We start from the raw sequence: 12,050 nt of genomic DNA on the forward strand, positions 1-12,050 counted from the left end.
ACATTCCTGTGACCCCCCCACGCCCCTGCAGGAGCCAGCACTAATGCATACTGTATGTCTGTGGGCTCTCAGCTTCAAGGGTTAACCTCATAGTAAATGACATCTGCCCGGAGCTCCGCCCACAATTGTTGAGGGTGTGCCTCTCAGGAATCACACCACCCCAGGCCCCGCCCTCCCCTTCCAAGGGCCCCCCGCGGCTCCTCCCACCCGGGGGACCACAGTGAAATGAGTGGGATGTTGTCAAACAGTTATCATTTGTGCAGATCCGCAGCATCCCTTCGCACACAGAACCCAGCCGAGCTTCAGCTTCAGCTCCAGCGCTGAGGCTCCAGTGGAAACATGAGCCCGCTTCGTGGTGCCTCCCTACTCCTCCTCACCTGCCTCCTTCATCCCGCAAGTAAGTTCAACTATCTTAAACCTGCTCCTAAATTAAAGAATAAACGTCATGTATTTTATTCTGAAAGGGAGGTGGGGTCACGCCATTTCCTCAAATATGTGGGTCACTATTTTCTTTATATGTTCAGACATTTACTTCGTTTTAATTGGCTTTGGTTGCAGCTCCCCCTGTGGGAGCGCGTGCGGGATGTTTTCGTGTCCTCGCGCTCGGCTCGCGCTGGGTTTAACAGCCAATCAGGACGCAGCACGCTGCGCTCTCCCCCCTCCCCTCCCCACCTCCTCCACAGGAAAGGTCAAGCGCGGTTTCTGAGGAGCCGGTTTTTGGAAACCAGTGGGCAAACAAAGCCTCACATGGCATCAAATGAACCAGCTTTAAAACAACATTGTAGCTTTTTAATGTGTTTGATTTACTGCTTAAAAAATGACGGAAGTTATTGATAGTGTCTGCTAAGCCTGTTTGGTGGAGACAAAAAGCAAGTTGGGACTAGTTGTCAGCCGATCACTTCTTTAACAGAGAAACTATACAATTTTTTCTTTTACAATTTCACCTAAAAACCTCTAAGGATATTCCTTTTATATGTTTTATAGCTAATTAAATAATATATCCAGCCTTCAAAATCAGGTTTTCTAAAGCGATCACACATCAGATGAGCTCGTTGGCACACTTGTTTTTTCCTCAGTGTTGATTTGTCCTCGATCAATAATCCAGTTGGTCTTTTGAAGTCTGAACTTTAAGCCCATTAAGCAAATAAGCATTTTGAAACACCTCTCTAATTTCATGGAAGAGCATTTTAGGTCAGACGAGAGTTTAATCCTGCGTTTCCCTTTACAAAGCTGTCGTTATCAGGGGTAATAAAACCCAGTTTCCTGTGTGGAGTCATAAAGTATGCAGTAGAAAATACTATAAAGGATTTTGTTGTTTTACTGCACTAAAAGGCCATTATCATCTACTATTTATGTGACTAGTGCGGGAATGCATTATTTATCATTTGTCTCTTGAAGCATGAAAATGTAAACATTTAAAATCAAGATTTTATACAGAAACTTGGAACAAAATTTGCTGCAATTTTTTCCTGACAGTTGTATTAGTACTTCATTGAACTCTGCTCGCCTCTCTGCAGGACCTACTATCTTTCCTTTCTGTCAAACAGCATTACCATGAGAGTTATTTTGGGTGTGCTTCATACCAGAGTATATGGCTCCCCGCCTGCAGGAGCAAACTGCATATATGACCGTGTTTATTTTTCTCGTTCCTGACACTGAGAATCCCCAAAAAGAGGCTGGAAGACTTCCTTTTTGATAAAACAATGACTTAAAAGCTAAAATATTCTCATCTTTTTCAACTTTTTTATAAAATATAATGGTGTCACAAAGCAATTTCTACGCCCTTTTTCATTAACTTTATTAAAACTGTTTTTTTTGGCAATTTATGAACAATTACCATGTTATATCCAAGAAGCTGGTAAATGTTCAAATTAAAGATGTAATTGACATTTGAAAATGGATCTGTTTTTTTCTGCAAGCTCAAACTTGTTTCGTTTCAGATGCATTAACGACATGTGGACCCGGCCAGTTCCAGTGTGGAAACGGGAAATGCATCACGGTGAGATGGATGTGTGACAGCGAGGACGACTGTGGAGACGGCACGGATGAACTTCCAGGGACCTGCTGTGAGTATCTTCTGACGTCTCCGCTCCCCAGACTGCATCAGCTGCTCATTTTGTGTGTTTTTTAAAATATCTATAGTGGCAAAAACATGTAAGCCTACAGAGTTCAGCTGTGAAGACCGCCTTCACCAGTGTGTGCCGAGCTCCTGGCGCTGTGATGGTAAAGCAGACTGTGAGAACGGAGCTGATGAGAGGAGCTGTGGTAGGCTTGCACTTCTTCTTGTGGGACGGCGGCCCTCGTCTTCCTCTTTCTGACCTCTCGTCTCCCCTTTCCCAGCGGCCAAACAGTGTTTAGCCTCAGAGTTCCGCTGCAGGAATGGCCAGTGCATCTCAGGCTCCTTCGTGTGTGACGAAGATGAGGACTGCGACGACGGCAGCGATGAGGCCTCCTGCCCTCCCATCACCTGCAGCTCTACATCCTTCCAGTGCAACAACAGCATCTGCGTCCCTCGCCTGTGGGCCTGCGACGGCGACATCGACTGCCCCGACGGCTCTGACGAGTGGCCCCAGAGCTGCCACGCCAAAGCCCCCGTGTCGGTCACCCCTCGCCAGTGCCATTCCCTGGAGTTCCGCTGTGGCAGCGGGGAGTGCATCCACGGCAGCTGGAAGTGTGATGGAGATGCTGACTGTCTGGACGGATCTGACGAAGCTGGCTGCAGTAAGTCTGTGGTTCCAAACGCCATGTCCTGCTTCCATCAGCCCGCTGCCACTTACAGTCGCTCTGCCCTCAGCTCGTTCCACCTGCCGTCCAGACGAGTTTGAATGTGGTGATGGAACCTGCATCCACGGCAGTCGCCAGTGCAACCAGCAGCACGACTGCAGAGATATGAGTGACGAAACCGGCTGTGTCAACGGTAAGATGCTCTATAGCACGTGTCAAAGTCAAGGCCCGGGGGCCGGATCCGGCCCTCCGAGTAGTTCTATCCGGCCCTCCAGATCATTTTGTTTTATTGTTATTAATGGCCCAATGTTATCTTGTGCTTATTTCTAACTTGTATCATTTTGACAAAATATATATTTTTTGAATGAAAAATATTGAAAGTTATTTAAGATTTAAGTTGATTTATTATGGAATAATATTCCTGCCTTTTTATTATTTATATTATGTTAAAAAGTTACGGTTTTAAATTTTTTTAAATTGGTATTCTGCTAGGTTTTGGACTATTTGGGGTTTACTAAGATTTTTTAGGGTATTTTGGAGTTTAGCTAATATTTCTACATGGTAGCTGTTTTGGCTAATAAATCCTTTTTTTTTAAAAAAAAAAGTTGTTTAGGCTGTTTTGGAGTTAGGCTTATAGTTACAAGCTGGCTTTGATGACTAATTTAAGCTTTTTTCACCATTTTTTTAAGGCTATTTCAAAATGTAGCTATTTTTTCAGCTACATGCTATCTATTTTGGCTAACCTTAGTTTTTTTAATACAGTTTTTTAGGCTAATTTGGCATTTAGCTAATATTTTAGCTGACTATCAGCTCTAGCGTTTTCAGCTATCAGCTTCAGTGTTTTTAGCTATCAATTTCAGCATCTTCAGCTATCAGCACTAGCATCTTCAACTGCCAAATTCAGCTTACAGCATTCACACTAGCATTATAACAGGTAATTCTATATATCTAGTTCATAATTATGTTAAAACGTTACAGTTTTAAAGTTTTAAAAACGTAGTTTTAGAGTGTCCAAGAAATGTTTATCCTGTTCAGACCGCGACCTAAGGTGTGTTTTGGATTTTGGCCCCTTGTCCGATTGAGTTCACCCCTGCTCTATTGTCACACATCCAACTGAAAAGCTGTTCTTTTAATGCTCAAGTTTTCCTTTGGCTTCCACAGTGACCCACTGTGAGGGCCCGGACAGGTTCAAGTGCCGCAGTGGGGAGTGCATAACCATGGACAGAGTGTGTAACAACAAACGTGACTGCAGAGATTGGTCAGACGAGCCTCTTCGGGAATGTGGTGGGTGCTAAGAGCCACTGTTCACAACTGTCTGGTTAATTACTAGTTTAAGCATCTGACTCGGGTCCTGAGTGTCTTGAGAGTTGTAATTATGTCCGCTTCTTCTTTTCTTTCAGGCTCCAATGAATGCCTTTACAACAACGGCGGCTGCTCTCACATCTGCAAAGACCTGAAAATCGGCTACGAGTGCTTGTGTCCTCCTGGTTACAGCCTGAGAGACAAAAAACGGTGCGAAGGTGAGCCCACGCTCTGACGTCTGCTTTATCTCCTCATTTTAAGATGAACTTTACACATTTTTAGCAGTGATGGGCAAATCTGTATTTACTCTGCTGTAAACTGTCACTCAGTGTTCTTTCTGATTAAGAGTTACTCAATACTGATCTGAAGTGAGAAGAAATACATTCTCTAAACGTCTCCCTTCATCAGATATTGATGAGTGCGCCAGCCCAGACACCTGCAGCCAAATCTGCATTAACCAGATGGGCAGCTACAAATGTGAATGTGAGGAGGGATACCAGGTCGACCCAGCAACCAAAGCGTGCAAAGCCATCGGTAAGCATCAGGATCCTGCATTTTTATTCCCCTAACTTTAACAAAAAGCATCTAGTAGATTGTTGTATACAAATATATGTTGTTGTGAGAAAAATGTCTCATAATTCACACATTTGTGGCTGATCTAAACTACTTTTGGCACATTTATAGGTCAGTAGTGGCCCTGGTAGACGACCCAAATAAGTTTGATATAAAAATGACCTTTTCTATCCACTTTGATTGATTCAAAGTCAATATTTAGGCTTGACCATATCAGGTGAATTTGTATTTTTTTGTTGAATGTGATCACTACAGGTGTAGACAACAACCTATATTTCAATGTTTTTTTAATCAAAACCTTAGTTAGCATGGCCAGTGGTTCCCACTTTTTAGGTAGCTACACATTTATCAAATTCAAACTTTCTTATCTTATTTCAGGTGGTAACTGTAGCCCTATAATGCTCCCGATTAGAGCACTTCTGGGAAGGATTATTTTAAGTTATTTTCAACAGTCAAAAATAGACCATAAACTTACTCTGAAAAAAAAAATTAGAAGCTGTGGTTACCAGAATTTCTATGTAAAAAATTAGGTGTTACTTTAAACATTATTACAGTAAATAATAATAATAAAAAACGTTGCTTTTTGGGTATTATTCCTAATTTTTACTGCAAATATCAATAAATTTAGCCTTAAAAAATACAGTTTAACTATTAAATATTAGCAGAGACATACACACATTTTTTATGGTAGAAAACTGGAAACTCAGGTTGCCAGAACTTTACCGTAAAATATACAATGGTACTTTTTATTATATCACGGCTAGAATAATATATATTGTCATAATTACATTTTTTGTTGAAAATTGTATAATAATTTTACTGTAGGAAAATCAAATTTATCGTATAAAAATTCAATTGGCAGTCTACAAAACAAACAAAGATGTTCATTCATTTTTACTGTAAAAAACTGACAGCTCAGATTGCCAGGATTTTACCGTTATAATACAGCTACACTATAAAAAATGGTCACTGTAGGCTTACAGTGATTTACTATTTACTATTTATTTATTTTTTGTTTTTTTACCGCAGTCATTACAGTTTTGTAACATCATGATTTTACTTTTTTTCTGTAAAAATACTTACATTTTTTACAGTGATCGCAAAAATGGACTATCCTAGTACCAAAAACACATTTTCAGGAATACATTTCTACTTTATCATTGGTGCTATGATTCTTTATTCCAAAAGAATAAAATGTGGAAGATTGGTCCATGTCTGTGTGAGTCAACATTTCTATGGCAAACAACATGAGGCCACATACTTTTACCGACTTCCTGTTTGGAACGTGAGGGGAGGGGTCACCCAGTCCAGTTCTAATTTACAGTCAGTAAATTAGACAGTAAATACCCAGTCCTCAGATTGCTGTAACAATGTTTGAGTAAAGTATTTTCTGTTGGTTTTGTAATTTTTCTGCATACATTGAGGAATGATTGGACAGAATCATCCAATCATAATGAACCAATGCTCTCTTGTGATTGGCTGCTGTTGTGCCACACATTTTTAATGTCTTTTGATTGTTACAGACGAAATTGCTTTTTCAGTCTGGAATTATATAGAACTCGTGCACATTACTTTTCGCTCTAAATTTAGTTCTCTGTGTTCAGAAGAGAGGAACAATATGAGCTTTAAAATGTTCAAAACCCAAATTTTGAACATTTCTTAAGTATGCTTTCAGGTGTAACTTTAATTTACAAATTTCCTTCCAGTTTACTCTTAATACAAGTAAAATGATACAACTCATATTTATTTAGTCAGCTGTGTTGACTAAAGCAAAACGTTTCAACTCGCTTTTATTTCCATTCGCTTACTCTAACAGTTTTTGTTAGAAGTAATCTAATCAAAGATGAACCGTCCCACCTTCTGCAGGTACCATAGCCTACCTCTTCTTCACAAACCGTCATGAAGTGAGAAAGATGACGTTGGACAAAAGCGAGTACACTCGAGTAATCCCCCGCCTGAAGAACGTGGTGGCGCTCGACATTGACGTGGCCGCCAAAGAGATCTACTGGTCGGACATTTCCCAGAAGAAAATCTACAGGTGAGTCCGACTGAAACCCGAGTGGAGATGATTGGTTTCTTTCCCTGATGTTTGACCCCGGTCTGGATGTTTCACCCAGAACACACATGGACGCGGCTGACAACTCATCTCAGCACCAAACCGTAATCGACAGCGGCGTTGATGCTCCCGAGGGGATCGCCTACGACTGGATCCATAAAAACCTCTACTGGACCGACAGTATGCGCAGCACTATCTCCGTGGCAACCGCTGATGGCAGCCATCGAAAAACTCTCTTCCACCATGACTTGTCAAAGCCTCGGGCGATCGTGGTTGACCCCCACAGCAAGTGAGATGATGGTTTCTCTTAGGTGTTTCTCATAATTCATACTTTCTTTTTACAACCAGTTTTCAACATTTCGCAGCTTCCTTTACTGGACTGATTGGGGAAATCCGGCGAAGATCGAGAGGGGAGGTCTTAATGGAGGGGACCGCTCCGCTCTGGTCACGGACAGCATTGTTTGGCCTAACGGCATCACTCTTGGTAAACTCCAAACCCTCTTTCTGTCCGCCTGGTCTGGGTTGTGGTCCGATCTGTTCTGAACTCTCCGTCCTCCACAGACCTGCTGAACCAGCGGCTCTACTGGGTGGACTCTAAGCTGCACACTCTCTCCAGCGTGGATGTGCAGGGTGGTGGTCGACGCACGCTCATCATCGACGAGCACAAACTGGCTCATCCACTTGGACTCACTGTATTCGAGGTGAACATTCATTGAAACACTCTTAAATATAACGAGGAAAAGTTTTAAGCATTGCTGTTTGTGTTTGGCCACTAGGAAAGAGTTTTCTGGACAGATGTTAGCAACAACGCCATTCTCAGTGCCAACCGACTAACCGGTGAGGACATAAGACCAGTGGCGGAGCACCTGCATTCCCCAGAGGACATCATTCTCTACCACAACCTCAAACAACCCATAGGTAAAAACAAAAAACAGAGTTTGTTTGAGACAATTGTTCCAAGCAAGCATCTCCTGATTATCTTTATGTGCAGAGGATTTTTATAGCGTATTCTTAGTTTGAAGAAAATGATGATTGGTGATTGGTTCAAAGTATTTACGTGGAATTCCTTTTGTATTTATGATTCCATACAAGTTAGATAACCAAAAACAAAAAAAAATGTTCTCTTCTCCTGCTGCAGGAAGAGACTGGTGCAACACGTCCAGCTCTCACTGTGAGTTCATGTGTCTCGCTGCCCCTCAAGTGGGCACTCGTCCGCCAAAATACACCTGCGCCTGTCCAGATCAAATGATGCTTGCCAGTGATATGAGGTCATGTGTGCCAGGTGGGTAAATCTCCACAGAAATGATACAAATCCAGTAGATTGCAACATTTTTTTAAATAAGCCTTTTACATTTCAGAGGTACCAACACCTGCAGGAACATCGCAGCCGGAAACTCCAACTACCCTCACAACCCGTTTGCCTCTCAGGACCACGCCTAGAACCACGTTGAAGCCCAGAGTCAGCACCACCACAGCGGCGCCAGTCATGATCACCAGTACCACCCCGAGGCCTGTAACCCACACCACCCCAAGGCTGCGGACACAAAGGACCACCGAGCCTCCAATCAGGAGCACCACACCACTCCCAAAGATCACCTCGCCCAGGCTGATCGATCAGAAACTCCTGCAGACCTCCACAGAGGCTCCAACCACCCCTCCGAGTAAGCTGTCAGAATGATCTGCAGACGTTCATCCCTGATCCCTTTCTCATCACAACCCTTTCCCTTTCAGATAACAAACGTGGCCTTAATGCAGAAAACTCCAAATCTTCCTCCACCCCTCCACTGGCTCTGTACTTGGTCCTCCCTCTGGGTGAGTTGCTACAGCCGCTGTCGAAACCCAGAGCTGCTGCTGCACACCCTCAGCATGTCTCGTCTCACCCTGAATATCTGTTCACCAACAGCAATCCTCTCTCTGGTGGCTGTTGGTGGCGTGCTGCTATGGAGGAACTACCGGCTGAGGAGCTCCAACACCATCCACTTTCATAACCCCGTTTATCAGAAAACCACAGAGGACCAGGTGCACATTTGGAGAAGCAACAGCCTTGACGGTTATTCCTACCCAAAAGTAAGTCTTACAAAGAGTCTTAAACCTTCCGCCTGTGAAATCCGTCATCTAACACTATTTGCTCTTTGATCAGAGACAAGTCGTGAGCGTGGACGAAGAAACAGACAATCCCACCTTCACCGAAAACTGAACGCTGTCCGTCTTAAGGCCGGATTTGAAGATGATCAGCGTTTTTACCTCAAATGCACAAAGACGTGAATGTTCCAACCACTGAATCCTCACAAACACGCGTTTTCTGCAGCGCAAACAAACTACAATCCCACAAGAAGAATCCTCACCAAACCAGCAGATCACAGATTTCTCAGGTGGATTTTTCTTCTTATAATGTTCAGACTTTAATGCCTTGTTTCCACTGAGCGGTACTGACCAGAAAGATAATTCAACTGAGCGTTTCCATTGAGTGTTGGACCATCAAAGTGCATGCAGGGTGTAGACCGATGATGTATCTGTGTGTCAAAACGGTGAGACTACAACAAAAGAGAAACTGCATCAGGTGACTCGAAACAGACGGAAAAAAAGGGTAACCGCGGAGGATAATTATAATCTGGAGCAGGTGTTTTAAAAAGAAAGAAAAATGGGTCAGCGAATCGATTAAAAAAATTAACTAATTAATCGCAAACCTGGATAATTGTTTTGGTATCTCATTATTTGCCAACCACTTATTATCTGTGAATAATCACAATATGAAATCACACATGAAACTCTACATTTAGAACATTTATTTTTAATTACTGCTGTTAATCTATTACAAAAAAAATCTGATTAATCGCACTTTTGTGTTATGATCAAACACAATTAATCACAAGGTTTAGCAAGTAAAATTTATTTGTACAATATAGCACTGGAGCATGGATCAAATAATCTGCTTTTCTTAAAAAAAGTTATCTAAACCACAAAAATAGCAAGAATAAAGCACTAAAAACCGATTTAATATTTATTTCTTTTATAAGTAACAATGACATAAGCCAGATAATACCAGACAAAATGTTTTTAACGGGTGTCTTCGTCCGTATTCGTGGATTTGACGTCTCTCCAGCCCCTAACCCCCGCAAATAAGAGGGAATATATATGTAAGGGATTTATTATTTTTTGCATGAAGATTGTGGGGTGCGAAGAAGAATCCAGACGAGGACAAAACTTTCAGTTTGGATCTTGAGTGCTAGTCAGACGCTTCCTCCCTTCCTCCAATCAATGGGTTACATCGTTTGACGACAGAAGCTCCGCCCTCACTGGTCCATTCCATTTCACTATGGAACTGCGACCAATGGGGGACCATAAATAGTACCTGTCGGTCCTGCTTAGCTTAAGGGGTCCTTTTGTAATGGAAACACTCAAAAGTCTAGTCTGGCCCGGTCCAGTCCGGTCTGGACCGCTCAGTGGACACAAGGCATAGCTGATGTGTAGAAACAACTCAACGATGATGCCTCATGTTGCTGATCAGGGAGGAGTTTTAAGCTGTCAGAATTCTTTCACTACTTACTGCAAATCCAAAAATCCAGTGCTCTAGAAATTTCCCAGAATTCTCTGCAACAAACCAGTGTGCACCAATGCTCACTAGATAGATCACAGAATACAAATTGCTTCTACTGCAGTTTTCTAGTAGATATGGAGGGAATTCAGCCTTAGTTTATACAGAACAAACCACTTTTTTCTTTTTATAGAAGTCGATGGATAATCGTCCTAAAAACACATTTTTAAAAACACACAAAGTCAGAGATGAATGTAACCTCACAGAAAAGACTCATCATCATGTGGTCTTGCCTTGATTATACCGTCCTCTGTCCGGGCTCCCAGATGTTTCTCTGCATCTGGATGAGCTTCCACTCTCCAGATGTCCGTCCGTGGATCCGGACAGAAGCCTTTAAATCATCCATCCTTTTTCTTTTTTTTGGTTTAAAAGCTTTGATGTGCCTCTCTGTAGCGTGTATTTATGTTCCCGTTATACCCGCATTCCTGTTCAAAGGGCTCTAGGATCTTTTTTTTTCCCATAATGCCCTATTTTGATCTATGTTTGTGTTGTGGAGTAGAAAAGCTGTGAATGGTCGATTAGTGAGAATGAAATGGCGAGGGTTTCTGGGTTTGTCGGCACATACATTCTGTTTATGTCATGTTTCCATTCAGCTTGTAAATATGTTGTTTATAAGTGTACATATTTGTTCTGGACTGTTTTTGTTAATGATTGAATGTTCTGTAAATAAATAAATGCTTCTATTTATTATAGAATTTGCCCTTTCTGGTTTTATTGCTTATAAAAAAAAGTCTTTGATGTTCATATTTGACACTTTTAAAATAAGCTTTAAATGAGTAAATATTGCTCATTGAACTGGAAATGATGAAAAGATATATATACATTTTGACTTTGCATGTCCACAATTATGGAGTTTTCTCCGTTTTTGCTGAAATCTTAACATCAAACCTCATTAACCCTTCAACGCCTGAGGCGTCATCTGTGACGCTGAAACACAAAATCTTTAATTTGATGTAACATTTCAGCCGTTAACACAATCAACAAAATTCCAGCAGATTTTGAAGGAGAAAAGCGGCAGCATTACATTGATCGTGTTAACGGTTGAAAACTTACAGTAAATCAAAGAGCATAAACAATGGAGCTCCTGTGTTAAAGGGTTAGAGATATATTTGTCTATTTTTGTCTTTATTCATGGCTGCCTGCATAGAAATTCGTTTATTTGCATTTTTGTGACCAAATTTTGCAGCAGTTTCTTCCACAGACAGACAGAGAACCAGTGTTTTGTTGAACTTAGAGACTTCCCAGAAATTATTGTTTTTTTTCCTGCTCTCTCCTCCCACTTGGGGCCAAGCCAGTTACTGTACACCTCTCAGTTTGGACATATGCTTTTTTGCACAGTCTGGCTTCGTAACATGAGACAGAGGTCCAGCCCCCCTCCATGTGCTTCTGGGAGCTCTTCTGGGGGAGCCAGATTTTTCTTCGAAAGGCAGAGTTCACAGCAGGAACGAGGCCACAGAGTAGGGAAAAAAGACAAATCTGTGGTCATTTTTGCCTCGTTTGTGTAAACCAGGAGTGTCAAACTCAGTCGCACAAGGGCCAAAATCCAAAACACACTTCAGGTCGCGAGCCGAACAGGATAAACATTTATTGAACACTCTAAGACTACATTTTTAAAACTTTAAAACGTTACTTTTTGTTTTTTTTACCTAACTATGAACTAAATATGCAGCGTTACCTGTGATAATGCTAGTGTGAATGCTGTAAGCCGAATTTGACCGCTGAGGAGGCTAGTGCTGATAGCTGAAGATGCTGAAGCTGATAGCATGGCTAAAAATATTAGCTAAATGCCTAAAAAAGTAA

The 12,050-nt window shown here is 41.8% G+C and overlaps 1 protein-coding gene across 1 annotated transcript; it reads left to right on the top strand.

Moving 5' to 3' along the window:
- Positions 1–218: 218 nt before the first annotated feature.
- Positions 219–10,945, top strand: ldlra (low density lipoprotein receptor a). The gene is made up of 18 exons (XM_024271732.2): positions 219–397; positions 1,941–2,066; positions 2,143–2,265; positions 2,341–2,721; positions 2,795–2,917; positions 3,886–4,008; positions 4,125–4,244; positions 4,435–4,560; positions 6,466–6,637; positions 6,717–6,944; positions 7,021–7,139; positions 7,217–7,356; positions 7,432–7,573; positions 7,794–7,937; positions 8,014–8,316; positions 8,387–8,467; positions 8,559–8,722; positions 8,796–10,945. Exons 1-18 carry the CDS (start codon positions 340–342, stop codon positions 8,850–8,852), a joined length of 2,730 nt encoding a protein of 909 aa, XP_024127500.1. The 5' UTR covers positions 219–339; the 3' UTR covers positions 8,853–10,945.
- Positions 10,946–12,050: the final 1,105 nt, after the last annotated feature.

Source organism: Oryzias melastigma, linkage group LG8 (assembly GCF_002922805.2).
Source record: "Oryzias melastigma strain HK-1 linkage group LG8, ASM292280v2, whole genome shotgun sequence".
NCBI lineage: Eukaryota > Metazoa > Chordata > Actinopteri > Beloniformes > Adrianichthyidae > Oryzias > Oryzias melastigma.

Coding starts and splice junctions, on each gene's coding strand:
- ldlra (XM_024271732.2), top strand. CDS start 340: ATGAGCCCGCTTCGTGGTGCCTCCCTACTCCTCCTCACCTGCCTCCTT. Junction 4,245..4,434: donor AGACAAAAAACGGTGCGAAG/GTGAGCCCACGC, acceptor TCCCTTCATCAG/ATATTGATGAGTGCGCCAGC. Junction 8,723..8,795: donor ACGGTTATTCCTACCCAAAA/GTAAGTCTTACA, acceptor CTCTTTGATCAG/AGACAAGTCGTGAGCGTGGA.